Genomic DNA, 17,652 nt, shown 5'->3' on the forward strand with positions numbered 1-17,652 from the left:
AAAAACACCCCTGAACCGTGAAATGTCCCCCCAAAAGTAGTTGACGCCACCCCACGATCAACGCGAACCCGAAGCGTGGCGAGCGCAGCGAGCCCGCGAAGGGAGGCGGTACGGTCCTCCGACCTTTTCATACCCCCACTATCCACGTCGGCGTGGAGTTGAGAATAGAATAGTGTGGCGAGCGCAGCGAGCCACCGTGCCTGAAGCGTGGCGAGCGCAGCGAGCCCCGCGAGGGGACGCGGATACCTTCACAGGTAAACTCGTCCCTTCGCGGCCTTCACAGGTATCCGCGTCCCCTCGCGGGGCTCGCTGCGCTCGCCACGCTTCGGGCTCGGTGGCTCGCTGCGCTCGCCACACTATTCTATTCTCAACTCCACGCCGACGTGAATAGTGGGGGTATGAAAAGGTCGGAGGACACGTACCGCCGCCACGCTTCGGGTTCGCGTTGATCGTGGGGTGGTGTAAACTACTTTTGGGGGGACATTTCACTGTTCAGGGGTGTTTTTGGGGTTTTCTGGCCCATTTACCATTGTTCCCTATGATGATTTGGGTAAATTGAGCCATTTAACATTGATTCCTATGAGAAATCGGGGGCATCGTGGGTAAATTGAGGCATTTAACATTGTTACCTATGGGGAACACGCGGGCATCGCGTCGGTACCATCGCATGCACTAAAAAATCGGGTGCGATGGTACCGACGCGACCCCCGATTTTTCCTCACGATGCCCACGATCATGATCGTTGTGGCCGTGCTAGGAAACAAGTACCTTAAATTGTACCTATTTAATCCACTAATATTAGCTGTGTTTTGCAAGCTATTTCGGTACTTATGTAATATCTGGGCTTCCGTTTTTCTTATGAGACCGCGTCCCCTCACGGGGCTCGCTGCGCTCGCCATGCTTCGGGCACAGTGGCTCGCTGTGCTCGCCACACTATATAAAATCAACTCTATGCGTAGTTGGATAGTAGGGGTATGAAAAAATGGGGTGCAATTAACATGGGAGCCCAGATAATACATAAGTACCGCTATTTCTTTAAATAGCTGTTAGGTGCTTGACGTGTGTGGGCACCCACCATTCTCTGCGTGTGATTGATACTACCTATATTGCGCTATTGCTTAATCTTATAATCTATATAATCTTTGTGAGTGCCAGTGGATGCTGCCACAGACTACCTAATGTGGTCTGATCCCCCCTCCTGTCTCCGATCGCCGGCTACTGGCACCACACTGATCGGGGCTAACACGTCCTGGTTGCGTTTCACCGCAACTGGAAGTGCGTTCCAATGACCGTAAGTGTCAGGAGCTGGGGAATGTTTCCTAAATGAAGTGGGAGAAATATTAACCTTACCAAATGGCCAAAAAGTATAAATCTACATATATTATCCTGTACAATTTAAACTGTGAATTAATTTATCCTTAATAGAAAACATACATACAAATATCCTAAATATCCTAAATATCATAGTAAATATCCTAAATAAAATGTATACCATAGTGCCATCTTGTGGTGAGAAATGGAATTCTAGGTCAAAGAAATAGAGAAAAGGGAATGTAGGTGTAATTCGATACAGGTGATATATTTGGGTTGGGATCATTTGGTCTACAGCATGATGGTCGACAGTCATTAGGTCAACACCATTAGGTCGACATGGGAAAAGACCGACATGGTTCTAGGTCGACATGGTTCTAGTTCGAAAGGTCATTAGTTCGACAGGTCATTAGTTCGACAATGTCTAGGTCAACAGTCAAAAGGTCGACATGGGGTTTTTCACAATTTTTTTTACCTGAATGTCAACACAGTCGACATTTTCACATTTTAAATTGCACCACATCCACTCGCATCGCTCGCTGCGCCCGCAATGCGTCGGGCATGGTGCTTTGCTACGCTCGGCACACTATTTTATTTATCCACCAAGCCCCAGTGGATGGTAGGGCATGAAATACCGCCTGTCGGCAGGTTGGCTCAAAAAACAGTGAAAAACCCCACTGTCGACCTAAACACTGTTGAACTAATGACCTGTTGAACTAATGACCTTTCGACTTAGAACTATGTTGACCTTTTCCCATGTCGACCTTTTCCCGTGTCAACCTAATGGTGTCGACCTAATGACTGTTGACCATCATGCTGTAGACCAAATGACCGCATCCCATATATTTTATCCCCTTAATCACCTATTTTTTTCTCAAAACTTTTTTATTGTCAAAATATTAGTGGACAAATTAAAAATAACTCCAATAACTAACTCCAATAACTAATATCAATAACTACATTGTGCATAACCTATACTTCTATTTGATAAAAGATTGGAGACTGTTTAAAGTCTCAGACTACTAGATAATTCTGCCTCATTTTTACAATAATACCGAATTTTAGGTTAATGAAACATCTCTAAATTTAAATATTGTGGTGTTAACATTGGGTTGCTAGCAACAGAATTTCATAAAAAAGAGACTATATCTATAGTCTCATTAAGCCCATCAGGACTCAAATAATCTTGATGAAATATCTAAAAAAGAGTCTCTTCTTGAGAGGGGGATCAGACCACATTAGGTGGTCTGTGGCAGCCTCCACTGGCAACACCAATGATTATAAGATTAAGCAATATTGCAATATAGGTAGTATAAATCACACGCAGGAAATGATGGGTACCCAAAAGACACTGGGTGCCCACACACTTCAAGCACCTAATAGCTATTTAAATAAATAGCTTGTATAACATATCTAATATTAGTCGATTAAATAGGCACAATTTATTCATAATGCCTAAGTTCATTAGTACACTATTAGTCCTAAACACCTTATTTAATTGAATCTTACTAATGAATCAGGAAGTGATGTCATAACTGGGCATTATACGATCCCAGAGAGGGAGAAAGCCAATTCAATCTTGCAGCGCCTGACTTTTGCAGTGCCTGACTGCAGTGCCTGACTGATGAACAGATCTCCTGGTTTCAAGGTGATGACACTTTCCTAATGTTTGTATACACTTTTGCTTACTTTGAACAGCCCATAACACAGGTTTCTGCTATAGGTTTTCCTCATTTGTATTATTACACCTGTGAATTGCCTTATTTATAAAAATATTTTTTTTATAAAAAGTTTTTCTGATGATTTGATGTTTTTTTAATGTTTGTATGCCCATAGTAATTGACCCATACTATTTATAGGTTACTTTCCCTGGCACTTATAGAAATTGTCTAATTGTTGAATTACGTGAATAGGTCTGTAATCTATCTATCATTTTGTGTGAAATTGTATAAGCTAACTGACTGAGTATCCACATGGTAGTATATCATAATGACCCATGTTATACATAGGTTATTATTACAGCCCACCTAAAACCTGTCCCCTTCCGGTGGAGGCCTGGTGATAGGCCTAGTGACTCCTTGAATGAGTAAAGGACCTGTGTAAGATCAATTTACCTTTTGAGGTATGTAATTAGAGATTTCTCAAAAGAGTTTTTTAGAATATAATTATTTGTCTGAGTATTTGTCTCTATGGGCCTTATTTTGGTTCATTCTTTTTGACAAAATCCTTCTTAGATGGGCAAAACCATGTGCACTGCAGGTGGGGCAGGTGTTACTTGTGCAGAGAGAATTAGATTTGGGTGGGGTTTTACTTCAAAGTGAGATCTATATTGCAGTGTAAAAATAAAGCAGTCAGTATTTTCCCTGCACAGAAACAAAATTACTCACCCAAATCTAATTCTCTCTGCACATGTTACATCTGCCCCCCCTGCAGTGCACATGGTTTTGTCCATCTAAGAAGGATTTTGTCAGAAAGAATGAACCAAAATAAGGCCCTAAAACGGCAAACTTTTCTTTTATTTGGCATTCTATAGGGGATCAAGGTCTTCCAAATATAAAAAAGAAATATATATATATTTTTTTTAATCTTTTTATTCAGCCAGTCAATACAGTAGGAGCAAGCTTCATCTTTGCTCCTTTGGTCATGGCTAGCCATGGCTAGCCATGGCTATTCTATTGTTCTCAGCTGCAATACGTATTGTATTGCAGCTGAGAACAATAAAATAGCCATGGCTAGCCATGACCAAAGGAGCAAAGATGAAACTTGCTCCTACTGTATATGATACATATGTGAACATGGATGTAGTTTGTACATTAGAGAATACAGAGTTTCCATACAAATTTCGGTGTATCAATAACATTTTTTTTTTATTTTACAAAATAAAAATTCTTACTTTGACTTCTTAGTGCAATTCGTCTCATGTCTGTTGTTACATATCACATACAGATTATATATCAAGTATTTAGTTGCTCATGTATCGGTTGCAAACATCAGAACAAATAAAACATAAAAAATGACAATATAATAATGCTCTCTCCCCCATGACCCCCACCCCCTCGCACCCACTTCGGCACTACTGCCCAAGATCTATTGGAGGATCTTCTGTCAGAGACCGCAGTAGAAACCATGATGTATGTTTCATGCTTTCCTGAATTTGCCTCCTAATATCTATGGACAGTGTGTTGATATAACTTTCCCACATTTGAAAAAAAAATTCCACTCTAGACTCCTTGCTTAGGGTCGTTTCCACCCAGTCCATTCTAAACAAATAGAATCATTTGCATTTAAATAATGGAAGAGACGGAGCGGATGTGGACGTCCACTCTTGCAGAATTGTTTTTCGGGCTGCTGCACTGATGGCCAGAAGTAGCCTTCTACCTCCTTTGCTTGCTCTTAAATTTGGTGGGATTATCTCTAGTATTTCCCACTCAGCAGTCAATGGTACATAATTCATTAATTGAGATTCCACATACCTCCTTATTTGATTCCAGAATCCCCTTACTACCGGGCATGCCCAAAAACAATGGTAGAGATCAGCCTCCAGCTCCCCATATCTGTAGCATGCGCTGGTTTCTTTGTTACCCATAAGATAACTCCTATGAGGAGATATATACGCTCTGTGATAGATATTGAGGAACATTTCAACATACATAGTTGAAGATATTGTCGTACAGGATATGGTTAGCGCCTTAACAAGATCTTCTACTTCATAATCTGGAAACTTTGAGGTCCACTGCATCAATCCCGTCCCTGATTTGGAGTAATCCAATATAGTCCTGAAGTGCTGATAGTAACGAGTTATAGCCTTTTTTTCCAAAGGACCTTGGAGCAGCATAGTATATATTGGATTACTCCAATCGCTATTAGAGAACCGACGGGTAACCGAACTAAGGTAGTGTTTAACCTGTAAGAAGGCCAAGGGATATCCCGCTAAACAAGGATATTTTTCCACCGCCTCCGTGTATGTCAATATTTTTTTCAATGGTCGATCCACTAGGGCACTAAGTGTGGTGATCCCGCCTGCCCTCCAAATATTGAAAGGATATGCGGCCTTACCATCCTGAAAGTCTGGGTTATTCAAGAGTGGAAGGTACACTGATTTATATGAGTTGAGACCCATTTGGTGTCTCACCCAGTGCCACGTTTTTTTGGTGTTCCATAATAATGGGTTTTCTTTTACATGTGAGGAAACCTCCTGATCGTGGAGATGTAAGAACGACAGGAGGCATCTCCCCTCTACCAGCTCCCTCTCCAGCGTAGTACATGTGTAACCCTCACATCCCGACACCCAGTCTGAAACGTATCGAAACATTGCTGCCTTGTTATACTGCCTTATATCTGGTAGGCCGACTCCACCATTCCATTTAGGTTGTTGAAGTTTCACCAGGCTCAGTTTGGGCCTTCCCCCTTTCCATATGAAATTCCTAAAGTTTTGATTAAGGGTTTTTATATCTTTTGGGGAAATAAATAATGGTAGCGCCTGTAGTGGATACATTATTCTTGGAAACAATACCATTTTAATTAGGTTTATTCGACCTAGGTAAAAGATTGGTAAATTCTTCCAACTTTCCAGCTAACTATATATTTGCTGGAACAAGGGGGTATAATTTAGTCTATACAAATTTAATAACTGACAGTGTATCTGAGTTCCTAAATATGTAAGTGAGTCGGTTGCCCATTTTATGGAGACCCCTTCTAGGAACTCACAGGGAAAAGGTTTGGCAGTTAAAGAAAGAGCTATGGATTTATTCATGTTGATTGCAAAACCTGATACCTCTTCAAAGATCCCAAATAAATCGAAAATATGGGCAAGGGACTCTAATGGGTTTGAAATATATAAAAGCACATCATCCGCAAATGCGGTTAATTTAACTACCTTGGCACCCACAGATATTCCTTTAAAGGTTGTGTCAGATTCTAAGAGGCGCAGAAAGGGGTCTAATGCTAAATTGAATAGTAATGGTGATAGGGGGCAGCCCTGTCGGGTTCCCCTATGCATTTCCACAGGCGCACTACACGTACCATTAACTATGATTCTAGTCATGGGTGATGTGTATAAATATTTAATAAAGTTTATAAAAATTTCGTTAAAATCCTCTTTTTTCAAGGGTCATAAAAAGATGCGGCCAAAGAACCGTGTCAAAAGCCTTGACTGTGTCTAGGCTCAGTAGAATGTTATTATGCGTCTTTGTTAAAGATGACGCTGCCACTGCAGCAATTGCTGTCCTTATACCCCTTACAGAGTGCCTGCCGCGAATAAATCCTAATTGACTATATGAGATCAGGTGTGGGAGTACGCTCTGCATTCTGTTTGCTAATATTTTAGCTAAGAGCTTGATGTCAGTATTAATTAGGCTGATCGGCCTGTATGATTCTATTAGTTGGGGGTCTCTATGCGGCTTGGGTATTAGAACCGTATTAGTGTTTGTGAGGTGAGGGAACGGGGTACAATTCTGAAGGAGGTCGATGTATAACTCTACAAGAGCTGGGGCCACCTGATGCTGTAACATCTTAAAATATTCATTAGATAGGCCATCAGGGCCAGGCGATTTTCCTAGGTGTAACGTGGAGATGGCTGCAGTGACCTCAGTGATTGTTATGGGAACGGTAAGTGAATCTGTCTGTGTTTGAGATAATTCTGGTAAATTAAGATCTTTGAAAAGAAAATCCTGCCTAATGGGGTCTACAACAGAGTCCGTATAAAGCTTTGTGAAGTAGTTTTCAAACCCAGAAATAATATCTGCCGTATTAGTCAGTAGATTTCCATATATAGGATCACGTATGGCTGTGAAATAATTTTTTCTGTATCGTGGCTTAGACATGGTAGCCAAAAGCTTGCCAGCCTTGTTACCCCACCTATAAAATTTGTGTTTCGTGTATACCACGTCTTTCTTAGCCTGTTCTAGCAGATGCGTATCAAGTAGTTGTTTAGCTTGCAAATATGCGTCGCGGGTGTGCGACTTAGGTTTGTTAATATAATTATTAAGTGCGTCAGTTAACTTGCTAAGCAATCTATCATAGGTCGCCTTGGCTGCCTTTCGATGTCGTGCCACGTACTCTAGCGCCCCTCAGCACTGCCTTTGATGCCCCCCAGAAAATAGTGGGTGTGTCCCAGGCGTCTATGTTGTCATCTTGGTAGTTCATCCAATTGGCCATTATAAAATCTTTAAATTTTCCTGAATTATATAGATATGCGGGGAACCGCCAGTGTGCAGGGCCTCTGTAATTACTAGGGAGGGTAAGGGAAATTGTCACGGGTGCATGGTCCGATATCAATATTGGGTGTATATCAGTTTTAAGTACTCTGGCTATTAAAGGATCAGATAGGTAGATAGCATCAATGCGTGACCAGGATTGATGTGCTGCAGAGTAGAATGTATACTGGTTATCCGAAGCGTTTAACAATCTCCATGCATCTGTAAGTTGTAGGGTTACTTTAAATGATTGGAATTGGTTCCAGATTATTTGATTAATTTGACGTGGTGATGGTTGTCTGTCAATTAGCGGGTTTTCTACTGAATTAAAGTCTCCAGCTACTATTAAGGGGAAGTTGGTACGTTGTGCAAGTAATGTTGTTATTTCTCCAAAAAAATCTTGTGGTGCAACATTAGGGGCATAAATGTTCACGAAAGTGTATTTTGATCCCCACAACTCCACATTTAATATTATGTATCTTCCATTTGGATCTGCCACACTAGATAGAATTGTGTATTGCAAGTCCCTATGGAACACTATGGCTACTCCTCTAGCTTTCTTGCAAAAGTTAGCCGTAATACACTGCCCTGTCCACGGAGCCCTTAACGTGGTAACATCACCCTCCCTCCAATGGGTTTCCTGTAGAAATGTGATGGCTGGCGCGAGCCTTTTAATGTGTGTCACTACTCGTTTTCTCTTAACCACTGAATTAAGACCCCCAAAGTTCCAGGATAACAGTTTCAAGGAGTCAATCCCGACACCCCCAGGGGTAGGATCATTTATTCCAGACATATTTAACCAATGCCCTTCCTCCAATGATGTCTAGTTAGGTTTAATTGAGACTGATGCACGTTTGCCCCTGTCCCAGCCAGCAGGGCACGCGTGCGAAAGGCCATATGAGCTGTCTTACCTATACAGATGTGGGCCAATGGGGGAGAGCATACAAATACATACATAATGTTAACCAAACCAAAAAACTGACTGTGCTTTAAACATTTTTGAATTATAGTTCTCATGAACCGGTAACTCCTGGCGTGCATCGAGTTTTACGACGCTAGCCAACTTTTAAACAAACAATCCCATAATAATAGTAAAGAAACCGTGGCAGTCGCCACTCCCTGTTATTTTTATTTCAATTACAGTGACCACTTGTATAACATTTGTTTCACCTATTAGGGGACCGAGCTTCATTAGCTCCTATACCAAAGTGTGTTTTGGCTTGTAGTGGATCAATGAAGAATCTGGTTTGACCATTATCATCTACCCTCAATTTGGCAGGATATAGCAGCGCAAATTTTATAGTATGGTCATGGAGCCATTTGCATACCTCAGAGAACTCCCGTCTTTTTTTGGGTAACCGTTGCGGAAAAGTCTTGAAAAATCAAGATTCTATTTCCATCAACCTCCAGTGATGTTTTTTTACGATAGGCCAGTAGGATTCTTTCCTTCATCCTATAATCTAAGTATTTTGCAATAACTGGTCTTGATCTTGCATTGTTAGCTGCCCTCTCTGGCCCGACCCTATGTACCCTTTCCACATGTGGTAGTAGGGAAATGTCCGAGATCCCCAGAATCCCCGGTATGGTAGCAGAGACAAGATCGGTCAATAGTTGGCCCGTGACCTGTTCCGGGACACCTATAAACCTCAGATTCCCTCCTCTATTTCGATTCTCCAAATCATCTACCTTAGCCATCAGCGAGGCAACCATGTCTGAATTAGAAGTTATATTTCTCTGGGATTCCTGTGCCTGGTCTTCCACTTCACTGACTCTGTTTTCTAAGGTGACGATTCTAGTGGTATTAGAATCTATTTTTGCTAGTGCTGCATCAAATGAGGACTGGAGGGTGTCCAGTTTTTTATCTAGCAGGGGCATCAAAATTTTGGAGATCTCATGGGCCATCTCCGCTATTGTGGAGGGTTCCCGCCTGGCTGAGGCCAAGGGCGAGGGTTCCTCATTGTCGCCTTCCATTACGTCACTAGATGATGGAGAAGGGGGAGCTGGTTTCGCCGGTGGGTTTTTTAACCATTTTTTTGTTCTTGGGGCCAAGATTGGACTTAACAGGTGTAGCCTTCAGAGGTATTTTTCCATACCCCGAGGGCTCCCCTAATTATCAATCACTACAAGTGGTCTAATAATTATTCTTCAGAGTAGGATAATAGAGCAGATGGTGTTAAAATGATGAACAACTGAAGCTAGGACTACACAGGGGTGGCAACTCCACACTACCTATCAGAATGTCATGGGGCCCAGGTGAACAGTATCATGGACCATTGTGGCGTGTGTTTCAAGTAGAACTTAATAAAATAATTATATTACCTCTTTAGTAGGCCAAATTGTTACATTGAGACTAAGTCTATATAGTCTATTGATCCTAGTGAGTCTTCCAACTCTACCTATGACTTTAAGTATATCTGTAAGGTTGAGGGTATTGACTACGGATCCAAAGGATACAGATTTGGCTTGATAGTTTCACCTCTGCGAATCTTAACTTAGATACAGTAAATTCCCAATAACAGTATATGTGCACCTAGGTGCGGATTTGTATCAGTAGTAGCTATCAAGGGGTTATAGCTACAGTATATGAGAAGATGTAACAATTTCCCTCCAAACTGTTGGTATTTATATAGATAGGTGTAGTTCTACAATACCCCACTGGAGGGCACTGCAGGATCAGGTATTTCACTGTCTATTTTTATATAAATGAGGTAGCTCCTGTTCTGGCTACTTTCAGTCCTTATTAAGCCAGTACTACAACGATTTACTTAGTGTTTAACAAACAATAGAATTAGTTAAGCATTCTTCAGGGAAGAAAATATGTTGTGATCAGAAATGAATATATATAACACCCATACCAACCAGTCTGAAGCAACCAAGTTCAGTTCAATGTCTGCTGGCGACTTCAAAGCAATGGGGTGCAGACTATAATAGGAAGTTCCCAGTTCACAGGGAACCACAGTTTCCACACCATTGGTCTCCCTGTCCCTCTTCTTTCCCCCTAAAGGGTTATAGGGTTTTATGCAGTGTAGTGTCCAGCAGAAAGTGTCTCCACGACAGGAGGATAGTAGGAGTAGTGATCCTTGGGCTAAGTAGGGGCAGTCAAATGGGTCACCGAGTCCTATCCAGAGATAGTGGCCTCGTGTAGTAACTTGGGGGCTTAGCAGGGTGCTCCCACTATATCAGTTCACTGACTCACCATGTGAAGCACAATCCAGGCACAATCCCCCTGCCTCTCGTCAGATCCAGCCAACACTGAGTCCCCGCTCCATCCAGCAGCGTCGGGAACAAAGGGAGGATGTTCTGCCCCTCCCGGCACCAGCAGCCACCAGGTCGTGGGTCCGATCCCCAGCCTGAGGGCCACAAATCCAGGGGAGGTGTCAGGGTAGGCAGGGTGGCAATAATCGTGACGGAGCCCCATCAATGGCAAGGGGGACGGCGTGGCAGCACCCTCCCGGTTCAATGCCCCACACGGCAGCCCCGAATGGTCCAGGCTTCAAGAGGCGGCGGCGGGGGCGAAGTTACTCCGTCCCACCGCGGGGAGCAGACAACGGGGATACCTCCCTCGACCCCGGGGGGCTCAGCCGGCACCACAATCCCGCCCAAACCGCCGACAACCAGACGCAACTCCCCTCCGGCAGGAAGAGTGCGTCACAGAAGGCGCAGCCGGGGCAGGTGGATAGTTCAGCGGCGGACGGGGTCCCGGCGGACAGCAGTGAAGGTACCTTGGAGCGCAGCGTCGTTCTCGTGGTCAGGCTCCGGCAGCTAGCACGTTCTCCAGGAGATTCCGACTCCCAGAGTCCAGTAGGCGGCGCGAAGGGGAGTCGCACAGTGTGGGGAATGTGCCCTCTCGCTGGGAAGCAGCGGTCCCCGGGTGGGCATCCAGTTGGGCTATATTTCAGCCCCTTCAGCACCTGCAATCCGGCGCCGGGTTTCGCGCCCAAGCTTAGGCGGTCATGCTGGCCGTCACTGCCGATGGCCGGACTCTGGTGGATATGAAGTTTTTTGGCTCCAAAAAGGTATCACCGCAATCCCCACAGTTTGAGGTATGCAATGGGGTAGGTGATGTGCTTTAAACATTTTTGAATTATAGTTCTCATGAACCGGTAACTCCTGGCGTGCATCGAGTTTTACGACGCTAGCCAACTTTTAAACAAACAATCCCATAATAATAGTAAAGAAACCGTGGCAGTCGCCACTCCCTGTTATTTTTATTTCAATTACAGTGACCACTTGTATAACATTTGTTTCACCTATTAGGGGACCGAGCTTCATTAGCTCCTATACCAAAGTGTGTTTTGGCTTGTAGTGGATCAATGAAGAATCTGGTTTGACCATTATCATCTACCCTCAATTTGGCAGGATATAGCAGCGCAAATTTTATAGTATGGTCATGGAGCCATTTGCATACCTCAGAGAACTCCCGTCTTTTTTGGGTAACCGTTGCGGAAAAGTCTTGAAAAATCAAGATTCTATTTCCATCAACCTCCAGTGATGTTTTTTTACGATAGGCCAGTAGGATTCTTTCCTTCATCCTATAATCTAAGTATTTTGCAATAACTGGTCTTGATCTTGCATTGTTAGCTGCCCTCTCTGGCCCGACCCTATGTACCCTTTCCACATGTGGTAGTAGGGAAATGTCCGAGATCCCCAGAATCCCCGGTATGGTAGCAGAGACAAGATCGGTCAATAGTTGGCCCGTGACCTGTTCCGGGACACCTATAAACCTCAGATTCCCTCCTCTATTTCGATTCTCCAAATCATCTACCTTAGCCATCTACCTTAACCATGTCTGAATTAGAAGTTATATTTCTCTGGGATTCCTGTGCCTGGTCTTCCACTTCACTGACTCTGTTTTCTAAGGTGACGATTCTAGTGGTATTAGAATCTATTTTTGCTAGTGCTGCATCAAATGAGGACTGGAGGGTGTCCAGTTTTTTATCTAGCAGGGGCATCAAAATTTTGGAGATCTCATGGGCCATCTCCGCTATTGTGGAGGGTTCCCGCCTGGCTGAGGCCAAGGGCTCCTCATTGTCGCCTTCCATTACGTCACTAGATGATGGAGAAGGGGGAGCTGGTTTCGCCGGTGGGTTTTTTAACCATTTTTTTGTTCTTGGGGCCAAGATTGGACTTAACAGGTGTAGCCTTCAGAGGTATTTTTCCATACCCCGAGGGCTCCCCTAATTATCAATCACTACAAGTGGTCTAATAATTATTCTTCAGAGTAGGATAATAGAGCAGATGGTGTTAAAATGATGAACAACTGAAGCTAGGACTACACAGGGGTGGCAACTCCACACTACCTATCAGAATGTCATGGGGCCCAGGTGAACAGTATCATGGACCATTGTGGTGTGTGTTTCAAGTAGAACTTAATAAAATAATTATATTACCTCTTTAGTAGGCCAAATTGTTACATTGAGACTAAGTCTATATAGTCTATTGATCCTAGTGAGTCTTCCAACTCTACCTATGACTTTAAGTATATCTGTAAGGTTGAGGGTATTGACTACGGATCCAAAGGATACAGATTTGGCTTGATAGTTTCACCTCTGCGAATCTTAACTTAGATACAGTAAATTCCCAATAACAGTATATGTGCACCTAGGTGCGGATTTGTATCAGTAGTAGCTATCAAGGGGTTATAGCTACAGTATATGAGAAGATGTAACAATTTCCCTCCAAACTGTTGGTATTTATATAGATAGGTGTAGTTCTACAATACCCCACTGGAGGGCACTGCAGGATCAGGTATTTCACTGTCTATTTTTATATAAATGAGGTAGCTCCTGTTCTGGCTACTTTCAGTCCTTATTAAGCCAGTACTACAACGATTTACTTAGTGTTTAACAAACAATAGAATTAGTTAAGCATTCTTCAGGGAAGAAAATATGTTGTGATCAGAAATGAATATATATAACACCCATACCAACCAGTCTGAAGCAACCAAGTTCAGTTCAATGTCTGCTGGCGACTTCAAAGCAATGGGGTGCAGACTATAATAGGAAGTTCCCAGTTCACAGGGAACCACAGTTTCCACACCATTGGTCTCCCTGTCCCTCTTCTTTCCCCCTAAAGGGTTATAGGGTTTTATGCAGTGTAGTGTCCAGCAGAAAGTGTCTCCACGACAGGAGGATAGTAGGAGTAGTGATCCTTGGGCTAAGTAGGGGCAGTCAAATGGGTCACCGAGTCCTATCCAGAGATAGTGGCCTCGTGTAGTAACTTGGGGGCTTAGCAGGGTGCTCCCACTATATCAGTTCACTGACTCACCATGTGAAGCACAATCCAGGCACAATCCCCCTGCCTCTCGTCAGATCCAGCCAACACTGAGTCCCCGCTCCATCCAGCAGCGTCGGGAACAAAGGGAGGATGTTCTGCCCCTCCCGGCACCAGCAGCCACCAGGTCGTGGGTCCGATCCCCAGCCTGAGGGCCACAAATCCAGGGGAGGTGTCAGGGTAGGCAGGGTGGCAATAATCGTGACGGAGCCCCATCAATGGCAAGGGGGACGGCGTGGCAGCACCCTCCCGGTTCAATGCCCCACACGGCAGCCCCGAATGGTCCAGGCTTCAAGAGGCGGCGGCGGGGGCGAAGTTACTCCGTCCCACCGCGGGGAGCAGACAACGGGGATACCTCCCTCGACCCCGGGGGGCTCAGCCGGCACCACAATCCCGCCCAAACCGCCGACAACCAGACGCAACTCCCCTCCGGCAGGAAGAGTGCGTCACAGAAGGCGCAGCCGGGGCAGGTGGATAGTTCAGCGGCGGACGGGGTCCCGGCGGACAGCAGTGAAGGTACCTTGGAGCGCAGCGTCGTTCTCGTGGTCAGGCTCCGGCAGCTAGCACGTTCTCCAGGAGATTCCGACTCCCAGAGTCCAGTAGGCGGCGCGAAGGGGAGTCGCACAGTGTGGGGAATGTGCCCTCTCGCTGGGAAGCAGCGGTCCCCGGGTGGGCATCCAGTTGGGCTATATTTCAGCCCCTTCAGCACCTGCAATCCGGCGCCGGGTTTCGCGCCCAAGCTTAGGCGGTCATGCTGGCCGTCACTGCCGATGGCCGGACTCTGGTGGATATGAAGTTTTTTGGCTCCAAAAAGGTATCACCGCAATCCCCACAGTTTGAGGTATGCAATGGGGTAGGTGATGTTCAGTAATATTGCAATGGGGGAGCGATGCTGGTGGATTTTTCTGGTGATAGAAGGAGCCTTGCTAAAATGCGGCCGCTCTTGGCGCCCCGCCCACCGGAAGTCCTAAAAAAGAAATATTTATGGCTGTTGAGATATTTTTGTTGCGCACATCATACAGTGCTATTCAGTTAGAAGGTATGTGACCATTTCAATAAACCATGTAGGTCTTTGAATTAAACTTGTTTCAATTAAAAACATATTCAATTCATTATCTTAGGGGCACAGCACGGAATACATAAGGCTATGAGCATCCTGCCAGAAAGTGTCTCTATTTAAAACTTGGATATCCTGACCAATTCATTCATTTAAGGTCTTCCGATTGTTTTTATGTATGTCTTACTATAAGATGAACTCCTTAAGGTTTTTAGTAGGAGCACTTTCCACACTCTGTATACCATTTTTCTATATTGTTATAACAGCAATACACTATAATATAAACTACAGTCAAGTGCAATAAGTTGTTATTCAAGTGCACAGTCTGGAACCAGATCCCTAAAGAAGGAGGTGGGACCGTCAGGGGTTTCCCCTGTACCCCAATGGGCCAGTCTAACCCTGGGAACAGGGATAGATTCTGCCATTCTGCCTTTTACTGCTCTTTGGTAATGAGAAGGTGCGGCAGAAATGCTGGCCAAAATATTTGTTCTGTGTCAGTGCAATTCTCTGTATTTTACTGCATAAAGCTATTTTTAATAATTTAATGTATCTGTTTCAAATTTCTTATTTGGTAAATGTATAAAAGGTAGTAAAATACAAGCACTTGTGCAGTTCTCCATCTTAGTGTTGCAGATATAGCACTGTCACCATCATCACTATTTCTATTATTTTTCTTCCAGACAACTACATAACTCAACAATGAGCTGGTAAGAAAATTAGTATTTTATTTATATTATTATATTTTCTGTGGTACTCAAAATGCATTCAGAATAGTCCGTAACTTACAAGTTTTATGATACAAATATATCATGTATACTACTAATTTGGAGATACCATGTGATGGGAGTGATATGTATTGATACACCATGTAATGGTAGTGATATGTATTGATACACCATGTGATGGAAGTGATATGTATACTATTGATACACCATGTGATGGTAGTGATATGTATTGATACACCATGTGATGGGAGTGATATGTATTGACACACCATGTAATGGGAGTGATATGTATTGATACACCATGTGATGGGAGTGATATGTATTGACACACCATGTGATGGGAGTGATATGTATTGATACACCATGTGATGGGAGTGATATGTATTGATACACCATGTAATGGGAGTGATATGTATTGCTACACCATGTGATGGGAGTGATGTATTGATACACCATGTGATGGGAGTGATATGTATTGATACACCATGTGATGGGAGTGATATGTATTGATACACCATGTGATGGGAGTGATATGTATTGATACACCATGTGATGGGAGTGATATGTATTGATACACCATGTGATGGGAGTGATATGTATTGACACACCATGTGATGGGAGTGATGTGTATTGATACACCATGTGATGTGAGTGATATGTATTGATACACCATGTGATGGGAGTGATATGTATTGATACACCATGTGATGGGAGTGATATGTATTGATACACCATGTGATGGGAGTGATATGTATTGATACACCATGTGATGGGAGTGATATGTATGATACACCATGTGATGGGAGTGATATGTATTGATACAACATGTGATGGGAGTGATATGTATTGATACACCATGTGATGGGAGTGATATGTATGATACACCATGTGATGGGAGTGATATGTATTGATACAATATGTGATGGGAGTGATATGTATTGATACACCATGTGAAGGACCACAGGTCTGATGTCAGTAATCCCTTTTTACATTGGGAACTTTATTGTTAGTTTAGGTACAGAGCAATGTTAGCATTTTCTTTATTGTTTCAATAACCACACATCCAAGTTGGACTATTCCAAACTGTTACATTACATAATATTTATTTCACTGATATGAGGACTCGCTGATCTGAGTGCTAGGTTTTGAATATAGACAGTGAAGCATCAGATTTCTTGTTAAATAATATGAACTAGATCCCAGCACATCAAAATGATGGAACAGATTAAAAATAATGTCAGCGCCGGCAGCTGTACACAGCCAAACAGAACAACACTTAAATTGCTCCATCTAGTGACCACCAGGATGCAAAACACTTGAATTATCCACATGGAGGTGAGGATTAGCATTAATCTTTCATTATATAGGATTGCTCCCAATCTGTCCTTTTAGAGGACAAGAGGAATGTGTCTTATACTGTAAGTCTTGTACCCTCTATTATTTTAAGGGAATGTGATTATACCAGGAAAGTTTTTGAGATTTCTCTCTTTTGGGAAATCTGAGAATATGTACTTAAGTCAGAAGATGAACATTTTTTATATTATCAGAAAAGACAAAAATGTCCACAACACTGAAGGCTGAAGTAACTGAGTTTTGTAACATCAAATTGTATAACAATTTTTGGGGGGCGTGGCCTGGACATCCATGGAGTAGGCAGCAGATCCTCTGAGCTCCCTACACAAATCCTGCAAAATATCCTGATTTGCTGCCCCCAAAGATCCTGACCCCTGCTATGGCTGTGGGATACCCTACTCACCGTCCTGTATCCCCGCTGCTGGATCTCCGTGCCCGTGTGTCTGCTGGACCGGAGGTGGAAGGGACCGCGGCCTACATCCACGCTGTAGCTCCGGGCACTGCTGCTGATCTCCTGTGCCCCTGAGGCATAGCTGCAACACTGCCGCTGCCCCTCTGGGTGCCACAGCGGGTGGGAGAGACGGGTGCCGGCCACTCTCTGTTCACTGTGCGGAGAGAGTGGGAAGTGCTCCCGTTAGGGTAGTGCTGCTGCGGGCCGCGCAGGGAGTGCCGGCGCCATCTTGCCCGCGTGACTCCGGGGCTGTGGCAGTTGCGGCATAGCTCTCCTGTACCCGGCTGA

The 17,652-nt window shown here is 43.8% G+C and overlaps 1 protein-coding gene across 2 annotated transcripts in view; it reads left to right on the forward strand.

The window, feature by feature from the left end:
• ADCY5 (adenylate cyclase 5) overlaps positions 1-17,652 on the forward strand; it is a 411,020-nt gene that overhangs the window by 363,021 nt on the left and 30,347 nt on the right. For both annotated transcript variants that reach the window (XM_083153598.1, XM_083153599.1), the window contains exon 16: positions 15,516-15,542. In XM_083153598.1, coding sequence (XP_083009724.1) covers positions 15,516-15,542 — 27 coding nt within the window. The remainder of the gene's footprint in view (positions 1-15,515; positions 15,543-17,652) is intronic.

This window comes from Crinia signifera, chromosome 7, assembly GCF_055691185.1.
Source record: "Crinia signifera chromosome 7, ASM5569118v1, whole genome shotgun sequence".
NCBI lineage: Eukaryota > Metazoa > Chordata > Amphibia > Anura > Myobatrachidae > Crinia > Crinia signifera.